At 39.9% G+C, this 20,399-nt stretch overlaps 2 protein-coding genes and 2 long non-coding RNA genes across 5 annotated transcripts; all 4 read left to right on the forward strand.

Moving 5' to 3' along the window:
* The first annotated feature begins 1,136 nt into the window (after nt 1–1,136).
* LOC109515128 (uncharacterized) lies at nt 1,137–3,086 on the forward strand. Of its 2 annotated transcripts, none has more exons than XR_002168116.1 (3): nt 1,137–1,616; nt 2,477–2,648; nt 2,937–3,086. It is a non-coding gene; the product is annotated as an uncharacterized LOC109515128 (long non-coding RNA). The 2 variants fall into 2 exon arrangements; XR_002168115.1 differs by lacking the exon at nt 2,937–3,086 and adding an exon at nt 2,818–2,921.
* A 20-nt stretch (nt 3,087–3,106) lies between these two features.
* On the forward strand, nt 3,107–20,153 carry LOC109515123 (piggyBac transposable element-derived protein 4-like). Its single transcript, XM_019868726.1, has 2 exons — nt 3,107–3,825; nt 19,752–20,153. Exons 1-2 carry the CDS (start codon nt 3,577–3,579, stop codon nt 20,151–20,153), a joined length of 651 nt encoding a protein of 216 aa, XP_019724285.1. The 5' UTR covers nt 3,107–3,576.
* Nucleotides 4,463–10,184, forward strand: LOC109515126 (probable histone-lysine N-methyltransferase set-1). The gene is made up of 5 exons (XM_019868728.1): nt 4,463–4,766; nt 6,176–6,284; nt 6,626–6,788; nt 8,423–8,615; nt 10,035–10,184. Exons 1-5 carry the CDS (start codon nt 4,641–4,643, stop codon nt 10,167–10,169), a joined length of 726 nt encoding a protein of 241 aa, XP_019724287.1. The 5' UTR covers nt 4,463–4,640; the 3' UTR covers nt 10,170–10,184.
* Nucleotides 11,598–13,526, forward strand: LOC109515127 (uncharacterized). The gene is made up of 3 exons (XR_002168114.1): nt 11,598–11,620; nt 12,676–12,753; nt 13,377–13,526. It is a non-coding gene; the product is annotated as an uncharacterized LOC109515127 (long non-coding RNA).
* Nucleotides 20,154–20,399: the final 246 nt, after the last annotated feature.

Genomic DNA, 20,399 nt, shown 5'->3' on the forward strand with positions numbered 1-20,399 from the left:
TATATATATATCGCTCCCCCCCCCGGAATTTTCAGAAAAGTCAACTTTCATCTCTGTAAGAACTAGAAATAGAGATCATTGCCATGCATTATTAGAGCAGAATAAAAGCAACACACAAGAAATATGGAAAATACTAAATCAGGTAATCAGAAATAGTCCTAAAAAAGTAGATTATCCAGAGTACTTTATTAAAGACCAAAATACCATGATTGAGTAACTGCAGAAAGAGCGAATGAATTTAATGAGTATTTTCTGAATATCAGCAGTCGCCGAGCAAAAGAAATTCCTGATCCAATAAACTAGTTCAACCCTCATGTTACACTGTCCATTTATTGTAGATACATGTGTATTCTCGTCTTTAAATCAAAGACAAAGCATTGAAAAAAAAAAACACTCGAGAGCTGAAATTTAAACGGGGTGTCTAAAATGTCCTAAATTTCATAATGCCACCTGCTGATAATTCTCAGGCATTGCAGCAAAAAGATCGTACATTGATACCTCAACGTACATAATCTACATTTTTTGTACCTGAGACACCCATTATAATTCATATTTTTGAATGCATCATAAACCTAATGTTCAAACATGCATTTCACGCGATTTTCACGTCAATTGCTTTGTTTTCGCTTGTACAGACGTATGCATGCCAAATTTTTGTGTTGAGATCATTTAACCTCCTGAGACAGAGGGTCGCAAATGATTTTGCCTGTTTTGCAGCGACTTCAACCCGATGCAAAGTTGCATCGATGCATGAACAATTCCAGTCGGGATTGTTCGTAGGGCTTGGTGGGGGACCTCCAGACACAACCTTTTTTTTTCTTTTGCAAAAAAGAAAGTTATGTTTTGAATTTTGTACATCCACGCATTCGTGTGAGTGTCTTTATTTCCAAACGGATGTTCTGCATAGCGATCGGAGTTACCTTTTTGAATTTCCACTTTGATTGGTCCATTTCATGTTTGGATTATGATTTGAAAATATTAGCGCGCGATTGGTCAAGGCGGCGAGGTGGTGGTATTTTGTATTCGAGCAACCGCCACAACCACGAGAGTGAGTTGGACGCTGGAGAGAGAGAACCATGGCAAAGAATTGTAGCAGAGAGGAGGTGCTACAAGCTATTTGGGCGACTGAAAATCAAGAGGACACTTCCGAAAATGAGTCATCGGGGGAATTTTCGCCCGATAACGCTGACTACATGAACGAGGAGGACAGCTCCGATTCGGAAGAGGAGGACAGCTCCGATTCGGAAGAGGAGGGATCCTCCGATGATCCTGAAGGAACGGTCGAGCAGGACCAGGAGGGATCGGGCGGTACGGTATGGAGCTCAAAAAACCAAAAAATTGATGTGGCATCCGACACATGAGGTGGCTGGACATTACGTCCCGTCACGAATCCCCACGCCAGGCCCCACGTTATACGCGTTAGCCAGAATCAGCAGCCCCAAGTCGGCCTTTGCATTGTTCATTGATGACGAAATAATTGCAAATATCGTCGAAATGACCAACCTACAAGGCCTCTGAACAACCAAGCAGTGGTCCCCCCTCACCCCCCAAGAGCTGCGTGCGTACATCGGAGAAGGGTCCAGCTGCAGACCCGGAGGAGGCCGATTCAGGGAAAGGTAGGTTTAGGCAAGTAACGTTGCGCCGGATTTGACGTCAGAAGGATGATGCCCGATTCCAAATAAGTCGCATGTGGATCTTAAAAAGTTTAAAAGGCCTTGTAATTGTAAGATAATTTAACAGCAAAATCAACTAAAAGTAAAACGGAGTTGTGTTATTTTAATGCACGACAACAACTGCGACGGTAATATTCAGTTGACAAGCGTCAATGAAAACTTTATGCTAACTTGAATCCTGGCTACACTCACATTCTCTCGACGACAGAATATATAGCGCAAGTGAGGATGAAGTGTTTTAGCATGCCTAGTTGTTTATTAATTAGATGATAATGTCAAAATGACGTTGACATTAATAATTTAATTTCGGATGAATATATGTATGTTTGTGAATGGGTAAATAAGCACGCCTAGTTGTTTATTAATTAGATGATGATGTCAAAATGACGTTGACATTCGGATGAATATATGTATGTTTGTGAATGGGTAAATATTGGTCATTTTTAAAGGGCTTCGGGCTACGTCAAAGAAATGCTAAAAGCGCAAAATATGTGCATTCAATTAAAAATTGACTGCGCATTGTGTCATGTTGATCAGTTTAAAATATTAGATTTAAATGCATCTGTGCTAATGCAGAATTTTACGTAACATTATTTTCCCTGTACCTCTGTATTAATGTCCTCCTCGTTTCTTTGTGACTTTAAAAGGCACTGGGAAAAACACGCAACATCGTATGGGATCCCTAATACTTTTGACAGGAGCAATTAAAAAAAAAAAATCATAGTTTTATTATTATGGCCTTAGTTTTCTGTAGAATTATATTGACATGGTAGATTTCACAATTCATTCTCTTTATTTTCCAGATGCATGTCACAATACAACGAGGGACATCTGTCCCTGAGCTGCAAAAATGCAACACATGTTGCAGTATGTACCACTGTCCATTCTGCCAGCCCGCATGGTTTCAACCCACATACTACTGCAAGGTAAAGGACCATGTGGAGGGCCATTTTGACCGAGCAGTATCACATGAAGGTAAGTTTGCGAGACACAATTTGTGTGAGTCACAGTATCAATAATTTTTATTTGGATGGCTCCTAACCAAGCACTCAGTGACCTGTTGTAGCTGATCATTTGTGAAGATGTTGTCTATGATAATTGTAAATGATTATTTAAAACGTTTAAACTCTATTTTCTATTACAGGGTATACCATTCATAGATGTGGGCTACAATGTCGACCAAAACTGCACTTTCATTGCATCTATTGCCGTGGAATAATAATAAGCCGGGTGCCCTTCATAAATCACCTTCGCATGTGTAAGGAAAAGCACCCTGCTTTGATGGTCTCTGCTGCTGCTGCTGCTGCTGCTGCTGCTGCGGCGCCTGGATCCCCACGACCCACCGCTGTCTCACCTTTTGCTGCCCCACCCACCGCTGCCCATCCCTCTGCTTCCCCACCCTCTGCTGGACCTTTTACCTAAACTTACCGGGCGTCCGCTGTTCGCCGACGCAATGGCAGATCGGTGGTTTATGCAAATAAACAGAACGCTCCGATTTGACGACAAGCTCCGAAGACCACAGTGGCACCATGCCAACAAGCTGTCGCCAATATCCGAGCTGTGGAGCAGCTGGAATTTCCAGCTGCAAAAAATGTACAGCGTGGGACGTGGACGAGAAGCTAATTGCATTCCGAGGACGCTGCAATTTCAAGCAGTACATGCCGGCAAAACCAGCAAAGTATGGTATTAAGATTTGGGCACTGTGTGACGCTCAAACGTCATACGCCTCCAAGCTTGAGGTTTCCACCGGCAAGCCTTCAGGGGGCACACGTGAAGTCAACGTTGGAATGCGTGTGGTGCTGGGGCTCAAGGACTCGCTGGAAGGGCACACAATCACCACGGACAATTTTTTTACCTCCATACCGCTTGCACAAGAACTAAAAAAAAAAACTACCTTTTGGGTATGGTAAGGAGGAACAAGCCGGAGCTCCCTGCAGAAATTACCCAAATTGCAGGAAGGCAGCCCCTCTCAAGCATTTTTTGCTTCACCAAAGACCTGGCTGTGGTATCATACATTCCCAAAAAAGGGAAAAATGTGCTGGTGCTCAGCACAGCACATAAAGAGCCAAAAATGGAGGACGGGGGCAAGAGAAAGCCACAAATGATTATTGATTACAATAAATCCAAGGGAGCCGTGGATCACTTGGACCAGGTAAGCACAAGTTGTGTCATTGTCACAAAGTGTTTATCAAAGCTGTCTTGTCAATTATGTCATCTGATGTTTTTTTTGTGTGTGTGTGTGTGTGTGTGTGTGTTCTCGTTTATGTATGGTTGTGGGGACATAAAATTGTTTACACAGTCACGTCCTGGGGACCAGTTGCCGTCTGGGGACAAAAAAGCAGGTCCCCATAAGAATAACATATAAAAAGCATCAGAGGGGCTGCCCTGAATGTGCCTGTGAAGTTTTTAGCAAAGGCCCATAAGTCACCATTTTTACTGATTGTTTGTGTGTGACTGGTGCTCAGCAGCCCCCCACATGATTTTTTGGTGCTATTGCACTCACTGCTCCACACACACACTTTGCATATGCCCCGCCCATTTGGTCCCCTAATGGAAGGATTTTTACAACAAGTGGAACAGGTGATCATTCAATTAGTGATCATCAGAAGCAGTCTGCAAAGCGAGAAGATGGCAGCACAACAGGAAATAGTCAAACGCAAGGTAAGCATTTTTCTATGAATTCACAAGTTATTTATTTGTGTAATGTTAAAAATGTACATAATAAAATAAGACTATTGTTGCTATTTTCTATGAATTAACAAGCATCGCGGGCGACACTGTATTAACACCTATTGTAGGCCGGAGCTTCCCCCCACTGCTTTATTACCCTAATTGGCGACTGAAAATACAGTGATTATAGTTTGTACATGTACAATTAGGCGAAGTCTCCTCCATTTTAAAAGACATATGTATTATAAGCATTGAAGCTCGGGGTATTTTTTTTTTTCGGGTGCATCTCATACTTGAATGAGAGCCGGAGGCAACGCTGCCTCGGCGGTCACCCGACACGACGGTCGTGGCCGAGTCTCGTGGCGAACGGCTTCAGGCTGCCACCGGAGCACTCGGACAACTGAGTGTGATGACGAACGAGGGGTGACTATTCCTGTTTAACTTTTTTTTTACCGCAGTTTCAAAATCCATTACGTGCTAGCGCGACTAGCGAAGCCTGCGTGGATTTTTGTCGAGTATTGCAAGTAGCGTAGGTGATTGAGACAAGCTAAACTGCCGAGATCGGCTACGGCTACCGCTACGCTAAAGCTAAATGCTAAACACGCAAAACGCCACTGCCGATTAAAATTAAAAGCTTAACTATTTCAACTACTGTATCGTTTTCGTTAAGTGAGATGAGCAATATATAGAGAACACGCACACTGTTTGTGAAACAGTAATATTTCTAATTGTGAAATTCCGGACTCAAAGAATATGAAATTAATAAATATATAAAGAACAATTCCTGGACTATGTTCCTTAGTTCTGTAAATAATTTGTAAATATTTAATATTGTTAAAAGTAGGCTCCAGCATGCCTGCAACCCTTGTGTGGATAAGCGGTTTAGAAAATGGATGGATCATTATCCAATGATCCATCCATTTTAGTTATAACACTAAAAAATAAAGTATACTGTTTTAATGTTGATATGGTATTAATAAAAAGTATTAAAATATGTTGTACAACCTCTCACATATTTATTTAACCCGTCTTTCAAAACTAGTGTTTTCCCATCAAAACTGAAAACAGCAGAAGTGTGAGAGAAACACTTATTTACAAATTACAGACCAATATTTTTCAGACAAAAATTGTAGAACAACTATTTGCACACAAACTTGACAAATGTGTTGCAAAACATAATCGTTTAAGCAATACAGTTTCAGAGAGAAAAGGCAACATCTATGGCAATAATGTAAATTGTGGAAGTTTCCCACAGACTGGTCCCAAGTCGATCGCGAGGGGTGGAGGGGGGAATGGGGGTAAAAAGATTTATGTTGCTCATTGTGGCATGCGTGCGTGCATATGCACGCACATAGTAGCAGACCGGCGTGCGTGCATGTTTGTATGCTTGCATGCTTGCGATCGGGTCGATAGCGGGCGTTTGGTCGCTTCAAAAGTCGATCTTCAGTCAAAAAAGGCTGGGCACCCCTGTTAACAGATGTTTGGCACATAAATGGTTGAAAAGCTATTTAGATGAGAGCCACAGCTGTTGTGAAAGCACTATATAGATAACTATGTTTTGTATATTAATATGTACAGTTCAACAATTTCAAATCAAACAAATTGTAGCTTACTCCCGAAATTTATAAAGATCAAGGGGTACAACTAGACAAGTTTTTGTACTTCTATTTCCTTTGAGCATGTAAACTGTACTGAACCAAGACATGAAGTGATATTTTTTTCCTTTATTTAGTTTTTTAAATGTCTTTCATGTTGTGTTTATATGTTCAAAATACTGTACAGTATAAATCAATTTTGACTGAATACAATGCAAACTCTTTGTCTCTCTCAAGTTTGAAATGCCGCAAAGAGTCGGCCCCCTTCAAGACGCCATTCGTCACGTTTCATTAAGGACTGACAAAACTGGCAAATTGTGTGTGAAGTACATAAATGCAGTTAAAGGTAAGGTGTTGTTTGCTGCTGCTAAGATGTTATATGCTGAGTAATTATTACATGATATGGCATAGACTGTTGATAAAACATATACAGTTATTATCAGATGAGCTTCATTAAATATAAACCCTGATCTTAGTTTTGCAGGTTCCGACTCAGTTTGTAAACAAGGCATTATATAAATAATTCCACGTCTTGTCTTGAGTAGAACACCATGTGAGACCGAACAAATGAAAAATTTTATTCAACAAGATATGTTTTCTAAATTAACATGGACCTCTCAATAATGGAAGAATAGATTGCCAAGCCTGTTTTTTTCCCCGAAAAACTATTGTTGCTGTCTGCTACAGGACGTGGAATATTTGCAGAGAGTACAATCAGCAGAGGACAATTTGTTGCTGAGTATCGGGGAGATCTGATCAACGATGCAGAATTCCAGCGCAGAAGAAGAGTTTACCACCCATCCTGTGCTGCATTTATGTTTGCATTCAAGTGGAGAGGGAAAACATGGTGGTAAGACTTATCCACCTATTCTGCACCACTACAGTGAAACTCATCTACAACGAAATCATGTTTGCAGCCAAAAAATTTTCACAACAAGGGAATTTTCACGATAGCTAATTTTATTTCAGATGTAAACACACACACACAAAACATCTATGTTTACTCTTTATTTTTATTCCAACAGTGCATACGTATGAGCATACACTTTTGACACTTCATATGGTCGGCGTACAAAGGGAAAAAAGGAAAGAAATTACAAAATTTACGATCAGCATTCACTTTCACTTACATCGATTTCTTGCATAATGTACATACTTTGCTTCCTCCATCTTTCATTTTTATGACTTTTATCCTGTCTTCAAACGTTAAAGCTTTTCTTTTCTTAACTCCTTGGTCTGCAAAGGTCCGTTTTGTAGCCATTTTAGCAATGCAACGTTCGTGCTGTGTGTGAAACTAACGATAACAAACACTTCCTGTACTACTGCGCATGTGTAAGCCAGTGTGGTGGTTGCGATTGCCGTTTCCGTGCTAAGCACAGAGATGAAAGTCCTCCGGATTTTCAAATTTTAATGAAAATTTCTCCGGGGAATTGAGGAAAAATTGCCTAAAATTAATCCGGATATTAGTTGACAACACTGAACGAACACGTGTTTGAGCTTGTTGTTTTGCTTTCACGAGTGTAGCCATGTTGAGGCACAAACACTACTAACAGTAAAGAGATTTTCGTCTCTTTATAAACACACTTGCTAAACCCCAGTGGAATGAATAAAAGACGCCGTCAACAAGACAGTTGTTGTCGTAAAAAATATATTTGGACAAAAAGGGAAACACACAGATTGGCAGAAAAACGTGTCCGTCTGACTTCGAGTGTCGTCTTAGCTAGTTTAGCTTAGCTGTTGTCGTGTGTGACGTCATTTGCATCGGCGCTGATTGGTTGAAATCAAAAGGCGCGCTTGCGTACATGTTCGCGCTGACGCACGCGCAGCAGAGAGCAGCGGACTATCTACTGCTGAGGCGCGCTTCGCTCGAGTGGCATCGCCACAACAGTAATACCCTTGCCTCGCATTCTCATGGCCTCGCCATATCTCGGAGATATATAGAGCAATAACACACACATTCATCGGAGTTGCTGTTGGCCACAACTCACGCCCATGTGCTCTACACTCAGACTACCTGCCGGAGCTAATATTCCCCAACCTGGCTCGTCCCCTCTCTATGACGTCACCAAATACAAGAAACAGATATTACAATATATGCAGTATATACCTGTACATATATATATATATATATATATATAATTTTCAGAAAAGTCCACTTTCATCTCTGTAAGCAGTAGCGGTGGCTGTCGCAGGCTGAGGGTCGATTAGACTTTTGCGGAATGCTTGTTTTCATTTTAGTGAACGTCATTGCAAGGCAATGGAGAAAAGGATTTCGTATTACGCAACAGGGGGACTTTTCGTTGTTGGGGGAAGCAGAAAAGTAGGTATGGCATTCATGCATGAAGATTTTTTTCCACACTCGGGGGGGGAAGGGGGGGTATTTTCACACATGTTGATTTGGTTGTCGAGGAGTTTCCCTGTATAGACCATATCAGAATATTGTGATAATGATCTCATATTGTTCTTTTTCACATATTTGTTAAGCATTGATGCTTCACGAGAAGATGAGTCATTTGGCCGTCTCGTGAATGATGAACACAGGAGGCCAAACTGCCGGATGAAATGGATTGATGTAGATGGAAAGCCACACCTGTGTTTGTTTGCTTTGACTGATATTCATGACGGAGAAGAAATTACCTACGATTATGGTGGCGAAGACTGCCCATGGAGAACACAAGTGTGTCATACATTGCAGATTATACAGAATGGCTCCGTGTCATAAGAATGGAAGTAACTTTGATGAAATCAGTTAGAATAAGAATAGTAGAATCTTTCTGGAAATAATATGAGTCAAATTTTCCACCCATATTCCTAAACACATGAATGGCAGGCTAATGGAATACTCTAAATTGTCCCGAGGTGTGAGTGCGAATGGGTGTCGTCTATTTGTACCCTGCAATTGGCTGGCAACCAGTTCGGGGTGTACCCCTCCTACTGTCCAGAGACGGCTGGGATAGGCTCCGATATTTCCTCAACCCTTGTGAGGATAAACTGATTAGAAAATGGATGGACGCAATTTGCCATAGCGAATCAAATTTATCAGCTATGGCAGGTGTTTGGAATAGGTTGGAACACATTTCAAATACAGTCAAACCTCGGTTTTCGAACGACCAAAAATTTCGAATTACCGGTATTTTTTATTGATTTATTTTTATGCCTTGGATTACGACCGAAAATCGGTTCTCGACCAAACTGAGCGCACTTGAATGTGCCACTTGACTCCTCTCGCCTTCCTTACTTGTAAGGTATTTTTTATTTATTTATTTTTATGCCTTGGATTACGACCGAAAATCGGTTCTCGACCAAACTGAGCGCACTTGAATGTGCCACTTGACTCCTCTCGCCTTCCTTACACGAGGAAGTGATGCTTCCTCGGCTTGATGAGAAAGTGGCGCTTCCCCGTGTAGCTTTTCATTGTGAGCAGACATGTTCAATCAAGATATTAAAAAAAAGAAATAGCGTGGTTTCGGTTTCGAACAGCCTTCTGGAACGGATTGTGGTCGAAAACCGAGGTCTGACTAATTATATTCTGAAACCTAAACCCATAGCAAGTGGTAATTCAATTTCTAAAATACTGTTGAAAGTTAAGTGCATCTTGATCATTGATTTTTTTATTATCTCTTAGAATCAGAAAAAAAAAGATCTGTAATGTCTTAAAAGCATGGTGTCAAACTCAGGGCCCGGGGGCCAGATGTGGCCCGCCACATCATTTTCAGTGGCCCGCGAAAGCAAATCAAAGATGACAACTTCCATGATACTTGCTAAAATATGTACCCAAAATTTCAAATTTTAACATGTAATAAATCAGTGACATGTTGTAAGCATTTTCTTGTTACCAAACCCCTCATGACAGTTACTCAAACAATAGTTAATAAAACGTTATTCTTGACTTCTTTACATAGTTTCAGTCATCACGGCCCTCCAAGGGAAACGGACATTATGTGGCCCGCGACAAAAATGAGTTTGACACCCCTGTCTTGAAGGATGACTGAATTTACCAGAAATTTTCTGCCCCCATTGCAAATTGCAAATCTGATCTGATGGCCGATTGATCAATAATATTCTGAGTCTCTATCATTGTTGATTGTCTTTATAGATGACCAGCATGACAGTCACAGATGTGGCTCCTCAACCCTCTTCTCTGCCTCAGAGTCAGATGGAGGATGATAGGTGTCCACTCAACATGCTCCAGGAGGTAGATACATTTTATTCACTTCCCTTTTTCGTGTGATTGAATAACTCTCAGTAGTTTAAAGCAATGGTGCCCAGCCTGTCAATTGCAATCAACCTGTGAACTGGTCGCAAATCGATCGCGATGGGTGTGGGTTAAAATGGGGGGAAAAAAAGTTGCCTGTCTGTGTGCGTGTTATTAATACAGTAATCCCTCGTTTATCGCGGGGGTTACATTCCAAAAAGAACCGGTGATAAGTGAAATCCGTGAAGTAGTGAACTTTATTTTTTTTACAGTTATTGTACAATCCTTAACTACATATACAATGAAATCAAAGACCAAAACCTGTTTTCAAGCCCAATTACCAAATAAATAAAACCAAACGTTTTCAACAAATACCTATAATAGTTTTTGGAAATACTGTACTGTCGACACGCAGCACCGCCGAACGTTCTGATTTAAAGGGTTAAAAGCATTTAAAAAACTGCACTAAAAAAATCAGTGAAACAGCGAAGCCGCGGAAAGTGAACCGCATTAGGGCGAGGGATTACTGAATATATTTTTGTTTTAGTGTACACTGCAACCTCAGCATTCTTTCAGTTTCACTTTCACATTTTTTTTTAAATTAAAATAAAAAAGCAAGTCAATTTTAATTTAGGGTGGCGCATGACCTGCATCACCAGAAGTTATTAGCGGTCAACAGTCTGCAATTGCAGCTTGCGGTTAGAGCTGTTGCGATATATCCATTTTAAAATTGGCACTAGCAAAGAATGTGAATCTGGAGTATTTTAAAAGATAACACGTGAGCTTGGGTAGTGATGGTCTTACACTTAGCACGCTGAAAAAGTGCGTTCCATGCCTCAACGTCGATTCGTCCCCAAGGTCGGCAGTGATTTCCTTTTCAGAAACTCCTTTATCGACTTTGTCTGTTTTGTTCATGTTCTGGGCCATTATGGCATGCATGCGTGCGTGGATGCGTATGTGTGAGTGTATGCGTGCCTGTATGTGCACGTGCGGTCGATATATTGAAAAAAGAGTGGGCACCCCCGACTTAAACGAACTCCAATGACGATTTAACAGTTTTGATGATGATGATGATGAACAACAAACAAGTGAACATAACAGATGATGAATGTTTAGTAGTTATTTCTCTTTTGTGGACACTCACGGTGTCCCCACACCACACGTTGACCAAGTATGTGTGAGGGGGTTGAAAACGGTGTCAAGTGTTTTAACATGGTCAACATAAAGAACTGAAAAAATGTTGACACAAATGTCCCCACAAAGTCTTTGATTTTAAGATGTAGAAAACACAGGTTTACAAGATGTTGTTCACTCAGATTTGTGCAACTATATTTTAAATGGTTTACTTGAGGCTCATTATCGGTTTCTTCTATCATATTCTCTAATTTTCTTTTCTTTTTGTCTTACAGATGACCAAGATAACACCCAAAGAGGCTACTTTGCGAGACCCCTGTGGCGATACTCCTGGTCCAAACAACACACATCAGGTATATTTATATCCATCACTGATTCATGACATTTGGTATCTCGAGATTTGTGCATTCGTGATGATGGACAATAATTTTCATGATAAAGTACTGTACTTATGCACAACAGGCAATTTCACAAAATGCATTGGGAAGGTTAGTGTTAGTAGACGATTTTAGACGGACTTAATTTGTCATGGGGATTATCTTCTTTTGTAGTTATTTCTCTTTTGTGGACCCTCACGGTGTCCCCACATCACACATTGACCAAATGTGTGTGAGAGAGGAAAACTGTCAAGTGTTTTAATATGGTCCCCAAAAAGAACTAACAGTGTTTTCAAGAATGTCCCCACAAAGTCTTCGATTTTAAGATGTAGAAAACACAGTTTTACAAGATGAAGTTGTTCTCTCAGATGATTTGTGCATCTATATTTTAGACGGTTTACTTGAGGCTCAGTATTGTTATTTTCTAACATATTCTACAATTTTGTTTTCCTAATTGTATTACAGATGACCAAGATAACACCCAAAGAGGCTACTTTGCAAGACCCCTGTGGCGATACTCCTGGTCCAAACAACACACATCAGGTATATTCATATCCATCACTGATTCATGACATTTGGTATCTCGAGATTTGTGCATTCGTGATGATGGACAATAATTTTCATGATAAAGTACTGTAATTACGCACAACAGGCAATTTCACATAATGCATTGGGAAGGTTAGTGTTAGTAGACTATTTTAGGTAGACTTAATTTGTCACAGGGATTATCTTCTTTTGTAGTTATTTCTCTTTTGTGGACCCTCACGGTGTCCCCACACCACACGTTGACCAAGTGTGTGTGAGGGGGTTGAAAACGGTGTCAAGTGTTTTAACATGGTCAACATAAAGAACTGAAAAAATGTTGACACAAATGTCCCCACAAAGTCTTTGATTTTGAGATGTAGAAAACACAGGTTTACAAGATGTTGTTCACTCAGATTTGTGCATCTATATTTTAAATGGTTTACTTGAGGCTCATTATCGGTTTCTTCTATCATATTCTCTAATTTTCTTTTCTTTTTGTCTTACAGATGACCAAGATAACACCCAAAGAGGCTTCCTTACATGACCCCTGTTGTGATACTGCTGGTCCAAGCAACACACATCAGGTATATTCATATCCATCACTGATTCATGACATTTGGTATCTCGAGATTTGTGCATTCGTGATGATGGACAATAATTTTCATGATAAAGTACTGTAATTACGCACAACAGGCAATTTCACAAAATGCATTGGGAAGGTTAGTGTTCGTAGCCTTTTTTAGGTAGGGTTAATTTGTCACAGGGATGATTATCTTTTGTAATTCTTTCTCTTTTGTGGACCCTCACGGTGTCCCCACACCACACGTTGACCAAGTGTGTGTGAGGCGGGAAAACGGTGTCAAGTGTTTTAATATGGTCCACATAAAGAACTGAAAAAGTGTTGACACAAATGTCCCCACAAAGTCTTTGATTTTAAGATGCAGAAAACACTGGTTTACAAGATGTTGTTCACTCAGATTTGTGCTGCTATATTTTAAATGGTTTACTTGAGGCTCATTATCGATTTCTTCCATCATATTCTCCAATTTTATTTTCTTTTTGTTTGTTTGTTTGTTTGTTTATTGAACATATATAAAACATACAATAACATGACAAAATGCAAACAAAAATTATGAAAGGAAAATAAAAGTAAAAGTAAGTAATACAAACATCATCACAGTTATATGTTCAAATTATTGTATTACAGATGACCAAGATAACACCCAAAGAGGCTCCTTTACATGACCCCTGTTGCGATACTGCTGGTCCAAGCAGCACACATCAGGTATATTCATATCAATCACTGATTCATGCCATTTGGTATATCTATATCTGTGCATTTGTGATGATGGAGCCAGAGATTGCCTGGAGATGGGATTCCGGATCTGACTAATTTTACCTTTCCGTTTTAAATATTGTTTGATGTTACATTTTTATTTTTCCGTTTTATTTGCAGAATCTGGAAATACCAGTGGAATGTGTTCCAAGATTGAGAAGAACCAAAAGTATCATTGTACGTTTTTATCCATCATATAAAGCAAAGCAAAATTGATTACAAAGAACCTTTTTTTTTAACTTGTTGGAAATGCATTTAGATCAGTTAATAATTAGCTATTGAATGGATTGTATCATAAAAATACTTTGCCATCTTATTTCACCTAAAATCTTCATCAAAATATACATTTTAAACATTGTTACTAGGAGCAAGACCTAATTTCGATAATTGTAAAATTCTCAATTCAATACAGAAGTATTTTGGATTGTTGCGTACCATTAAAGGGAGTCTATGATTAAATATAATTCAAAAGAAGAGACTGGTGCACTCTAGATGTAAACAAAATCACATTTCACTGTTTCATGATGGTGTGTGGATTGCCAGTTGATGTGTTGTTTAAGGTGTGAAGTTTCAATTTGTACTCAGAGCCCAAACAATCAGATGATATGAATATATGTTAAATGCCATCTGTTTTAGATGATCCACACCTTTAATCACACACCTTTTAGCAATCTTCTGACTTTACAGGAGGAAGGCTAGTTGATAGCTGAAATGCTTGCTCTATGTCCCTACTAAAATTTGAGTTAGTAAGATTAATATTTTGCCATGACATTTGTTGATGAGCGTGATGGTTGTTGGCATGTTTTTCACTTTAATCTACTTTTGCTACTTTTTTCTTCATTGTAAAAATGTTAATAAATTTAATTTTATTTGAATTTCATTCTATTTATGCAATTGAAACAGTATTTTACATTTATTTCAGATGAAAGATATCATTCCTGAAGATTCAGATGAACTTTTTTATTCCACGCCATCAAGCGGAGATGATTTCATCCCTGATACCGCCTCCAAAAGTGATACTGACAGTGAGGCTAGCATCAAACTCAACGCACCCTCGATGACAAAACATCTTTATTTTGATGATATAGCTGCCATGGGTTCCCCTATCTGTGACTCAACAACACGAGATGATATGTGCAGCAGAAGAACCCTCTTACAGTGGAACAGATGAAGAATCTGGTCCCAGTGGAGAACGTGATCAGTGTTCAAGTCGAAGAACAGGCGCCGTATTTGTTTGTCCAAGCAAGAAAAAGGGTGGGAAAAGAGTGTATGACAAGAGACATTATTGTTTGTATTGTTCTAAGCCAGACATGGGCAAACTACGGCCCGCGGGCCGGATCCGGCCCGTTGGTCTTTTTAATCCGGCCCGCCGAAGGTTGGTACAGTACACAATTAAGGTTCGATGTAAATTATTGCATTCATTTCATTTGGACTTGTAATACAGGCATTTAAACGCCAGGTGGCGCAGTTACTTGAAGTCGCAGAGCACAAGGAGGGAGGGGGAGACGATACGGAAGCCCGGAGTAGCACTAACTCAAGTAAGTCGCGCTCGATACGACGAAATAGATGTATCTCCACCGCTATTTTCTGTCATTGGATCCAAAACGGCGACATGCAAGCGACTCTTTGTTGCAGTGAGTTTTACTGGAATTGCGAACATTTTTACATCCTTTATTAGAGCATGGCATCCAAACAAAGAGGAGCGGTAATGGCCGCGGAAGAGAAAATGAAGTGTATCTCATTAAACAAAGTAGGTTACGAAGTACGAAACATTAAGGAGACGCTTGGAGTCTGGAAGACTCAAAGCTACGAGACTTTGTAAAACGAGGAAGCGATTCTTGCTAGAGAGAAAGCGAGTTCCATAACGCTAACTATGGGCATTGAATACTTCGGAGCGTCCTGTGGCTGGCTTCAAAAGTTCGAAGCACGACATCAGCTGAGCAACGCTGTCTTGTGTGGTGATCGAGGGGAGGTCGAGTTCGAGACAGTGAGTGAGTGGAAAGAAAGCCACCAGGTCTTTTACTCGTCTCATTTTGGAGCAAATAGTCCTACCTTTGTTATATTTTCTCATATACTATACCTGTACTGTATGCCGCAGGTTTTGGACAATATATTGTTGCACTTTGTTGCTTGTGTTGTCACCAATGTATGTTGTTAACATACCGTACTTGGACGTTCATACCGGACATATACCATAGTTATCTCACTGTTCTCATGAAAAAAAGTATGGTAATACTTGAATGCTTTTGTTCTGTTGATGTTTGGTATGGATTGTCAACATATACGTTTTTTTTATATATACCACATCTTGTGCTGACCCGGCCCACCTGTCAAATTTAGAAATCAATATGGCCCCCGAGCTAAAAAGTTTGCCCACCCCTGTTCTAAGCCTTATGCTAAGATGGCAAGGCACTTAGAACGTGCACATAGCGATACATCTGAAGTTGCTCGTGCTGCAAGCTTTCCAAAAGGCTCAAGTGAAAGAAAAAAGCAATTGGATTATATTCGAAACAAAGGAAACTATGCCCACAACGCTTCTGTTTTGGAGTCAGGAAAGGGAGCATTGGTGCCATTCAAACGTCCTCCTAAACAGGCAGAGGGAAATGATTTTATGCACTGTGCATACTGTCAGGGACTTTTCTTACGTAAAGTTCTCTGGCGACACATGCGTAAATGTCAACTGAAACCTGGATCTGTTGCCCCCAAGCCAGGAAAGAACCGTGTTCAGGCCATGTGTACATACACAGGACCTGTGCCGACAAGCACGAGTGAAGAGCTGTGGAGAGTAATTACTGCCATGAATCCTGGCCCAATCACTCAAATAATAAAAAATGACCAAGTCATTATTGATTTTGGGCAACACTTATTAAATAAAAGAGGGACATCGGCCAAGAATAAAGAGCTTGTACGACAGAAGATGCGGGAATTGGGAAGGTTGATTCAAGGTGCCAGAAGAGTGACTTCCTTGAAAAATATGGAAGATCTCATTAATCCAGTAAAGTACATGGAGACTGTTAAAGCTGTCAAGTTCACATGCGGATATGAGAGCGAATCAAACAGCTTCTTGATTCCATCACTTGCAAACAAACTTGGACACTCCTTAGTTAAAATAAGTAAACTCCTAAAAGCTAAGGGTTTACTCTCAAATGATGAGAAGCTTGTTAAGGATGCCACCAACTTTGACGCGGTCCATCAGGAAAAGTGGCATGAGTTGATTTCAGCTACAGCATTGAGGAACATCAGGGAAGCAAAGTGGAATGTGCCCAGTGTCATGCCCTTCACGAAAGATGTACAAAACCTGCATGCATATCTCACTAAAGAGCAAGACAAATGGTCCGAAAACCTCTCTGAATATTCCTCTGCAAAAGCCTGGAAGGAGCTGACAAGGGTGTGCGTTGTCCAACTCATCCTCTTTAACCGGCGCACGGAGGGAGAGGTGTCAAGCATGCCCCTATCTGCATTTCTCTCAAGAGACCCTTCTGATCCACACGAGGATGTGGACTGGGCACTCTCTGAATTGGAGAAAAAACTCTGCAGGCATTTCACTAGGATTGTCATCAGAGGAAAGCGTGGACGCCCAGTACCCATTCTTCTCACACGGAAAATGCTCAGTGCCATAGAACTCCTTGTGTCAAAGAGAGAGGCCTGTGGGGTTCTGAAAGACAACAAATATTTGTTTGCGCGACCAGGGGCCATGACGCACTTTAGAGGGTCGGACTGCTTCCGTAAATTTGCAATGCAATGCGGTGCTGCATGTCCCAGGGCACTGACATCAACCAAACTGCGCAAGCATGCGGCAACTTTGTCAACAGTGCTCAATTTGACGAACTCGGAAATGGACCAGTTGGCTAACTTTCTTGGCCATGACATCCGGGTCCATCGAGAATATTACAGACTCCCTGAGAAGACCTTACAGCTTGCTAAGGTCAGCAAACTCCTGATGGCTCTTGAGCAGGGAAGAGTCGCTCAGTTTCATGGGAAGACCTTGGATGAAGTCGAAATTGACCCAGATGGTTTGTTGTTGTTGTTTTTTTTTTTTTTTGTATTTGCCATCTATTAATTTTTGAGTAAAAATAGTAAACTGCATTTTGTATGATTTACACAGAAAAATTACTGGAGAGTGACGAAGATGATGAAAACATGCTTACTGAAGATGGTATGTACTGTCTTGTCAGAAGAAGACATTTGTTAGTCTTCCAGTGCTTGTTTAATGGTTGCAATATATAGTGGAATAATAGGGGTGAACCAAGCCACCCAATTCACGAAATGAGAGACATGATTTGTGCGATTGAGTTTGACTGCAAAGAACATTTTAATTGACTGGAACATAGAAATGCATTTAGAATGGTATCATAACCGTGGATGACCTTTAAATTTGTTAGCACATTCCATATATGGATATAAAAGTAAGATAATAGTAAAAAATGATAATAGAGCCTATCAGTTCGCTTTCAGTGTCAACACAATTTGTAATTTTTTTTTTACATAGGCACACCCATGGATGAAACTGAGAGCGGTGACATCATACACAAGAGAAGCAAACCACACAAGAGATGCAAACCACCATCATTGGATGCTGATGAGCAGCCATCAGGAGTCAAATCTAAGAAGTGTTCCTCCAAAGGTTTTTTTTTGTTTGTTTTAGCGCATTTTTGTTTGAATTGAGATTAAAATTATTTATTCTGACAATATACGTATTAAGAATAATTGGCTCTGAAACCAACCACCTTTCCTTTGTTTATAAAGGCGAGAGGAATTCAACAGTCAAATACCCAGCAGAATTTTCTGCTGGGTATCTTTTCTAAAGATTATGACAAATTTGAAAAATGAAAGTGATAAAGCTTCAATTTTCTATGAGTGCAATCACAATTTGGAAAAATCATTTTCCATAGGACAAAGAGGTGAGAGTGATGATCTGCGCCTATTAACACCCAAGAGACACACACCATCATCAAATCAACACAGGCCATCATCATCATCAGATGATGATGATGAAATTCCATCAGCTATTCCGGCAAAGAGATCTTCCTTCAAAGGTAAACTCTTAAAAATCATGCTGCTTTTAAGAAAATGTACTTTCACTGTCCAAATTAAGATATAAGCGTAATTTATCACTGACACATGATTATCTCATTTTCATGTGCATTTTAAAGTAATCTCTGAATGGTACATTTGTTCTGAAAATGTTGTGAAATGATGCAACAGTGCAGCTTCTGTTGCTCATTGAACAGCAAAATGTCAGTCCAAATGACAGTATGCATAGTGATGTTAGAATGACAGTATGAATCTATGTACTTAGATTGGAATTCAATCATCTACTCTCCATGACTGTTTCAATAACAAAACTATTTTTTTTCTCGCTACTTCAAGGAAAGAGGAAGAGAACGCCCTGGCAGCAGAGTGAAATAAAGGCAGTGGAAAGGCACATGATGAGATTCATCAAATCTTTTTCTGTCCCAGGAAAAATGGAATGTGAAAGATGTTTAAGGGCTGAACCAGAAGCCCTTAAAACACGAGACTGGCGAACCCTCAAATTTTATGTTTATAACCGCATTTCGGCTGCCAAAAAGAAATTGCAGCACAAATAAGTTTTCAATCAAAAACTCCCTGTTGAGGCACTTTTATTTTCCTAATGGATATTTCAATTTGAATGTATGTTGAAACGATGTCAACAGTTTGTTTGATGTTTTTGTTTAAGATAGACATTGAGTCTTTTTTGGTGTTTTATCACACAATGGGACGTTTTTTCCATAAGGGTTTTAATTAATAAAAGCTCTTCATACTGTTTGGAATTGGCCGGTTCTTTGGTTGGAAGAAAAAGCCAGAGATGTCTTCCGTTCTCTGAAGCAGACATATTCCAGTCTCACGACATTTAACAAACAAAAAATATATGATTTCAATGATTATTATTCACATTAATTTTACTTTGTGTGAAGTCCCCATTTTTCACATGTACTTGTTATGGATGTTGTGTGAATTATGTAAATATATTTAAATATATTGAAATTAAGTCCCCATCACGCATATAAAGTCGACTTTTCTGAAGTCCCCAAAAGACACCGTCCAAACATGACTTCATAAATTCTGTTATTTAAAGGTGTGTATAAGCTAATACCACCACCTTGTGTATGCCTGATTTTTTGCAGAGCTGTAAGTCATTTGGAAAGGGTGGTCCCCGAAAGTGATGAACAAAAAAGTGGTCCCCGTAAAGCATATAAACGCGTATGTGTGTGTGTCTGTTTGCAGGCATGTGGAATGTATTCAACATGCCAGCGAGCACAACGGTGGCCAATGTGCTTGTTCTTCCACATGTTGGACATTTCGGCATTCAATGCGTTTTTACTGTACACGGCTGTGAACACAACATGGAATGCCAATAAACTATATAAAAGAAGGCTGTTCCTCGAGGAGGTTGGCAATGCGCTAACCCTGCCAGAGGTTCGGCGGAGAAAGCCAGAGACTGCTGCAGGAGAGATGCAGACTGCAGTGCAGCAACATGAGGCCACATTGTCTTCGCTTACATTGCCTTCGTCCAAGCGAAGGCAATGTGGCCTCTGCACAGAGAGACGAATCGCATCAAATGCATGTGAGAAGTGTGGGACCCCCATGTGCCGAAAACATATGAAGAACATTTGTAAAAATTGTTAAAAAAAAAGTTCTGAAAAGTGTTGTTGTTCTTGTTCTAAAAAGTGTTTGTTCTTGTTCAGTATTTGGTGGTGGGTTATTACTTTATATAAATTCTGTTATAAATTCTACATAGTTGTTGTGACTTTCCTTTTCAAACATGTGTATGGTAGCTCTGATGTCACTGAACATTTTGAGTGGTTGAAAGTAAAAAAAATATTCATAAATGACTTAGTTATCACACCTCAAAACATCTACAATTTTTGTAAA

Source organism: Hippocampus comes, unplaced genomic scaffold, assembly GCF_001891065.2.
Source record: "Hippocampus comes isolate QL1 unplaced genomic scaffold, H_comes_QL1_v1.1 scaffold268, whole genome shotgun sequence".
Taxonomy (NCBI): Eukaryota; Metazoa; Chordata; class Actinopteri; order Syngnathiformes; family Syngnathidae; genus Hippocampus; species Hippocampus comes.

Bases quoted from the DNA above. Each gene is read 5' to 3' on its own strand.
- LOC109515123 (XM_019868726.1), top strand. From the start codon at position 3,577: ATGGTAAGGAGGAACAAGCCGGAGCTCCCTGCAGAAATTACCCAAATT. The intron at 3,826-19,751 runs GTAAGCACAAGT...GTCTGTTTGCAG, and splicing joins CCGTGGATCACTTGGACCAG to GCATGTGGAATGTATTCAAC.
- LOC109515126 (XM_019868728.1), top strand. From the start codon at position 4,641: ATGAGAGCCGGAGGCAACGCTGCCTCGGCGGTCACCCGACACGACGGT. The intron at 6,789-8,422 runs GTAAGACTTATC...ATATTTGTTAAG, and splicing joins TGGAGAGGGAAAACATGGTG to CATTGATGCTTCACGAGAAG. The intron at 8,616-10,034 runs GTGTGTCATACA...TTGTCTTTATAG, and splicing joins ACTGCCCATGGAGAACACAA to ATGACCAGCATGACAGTCAC.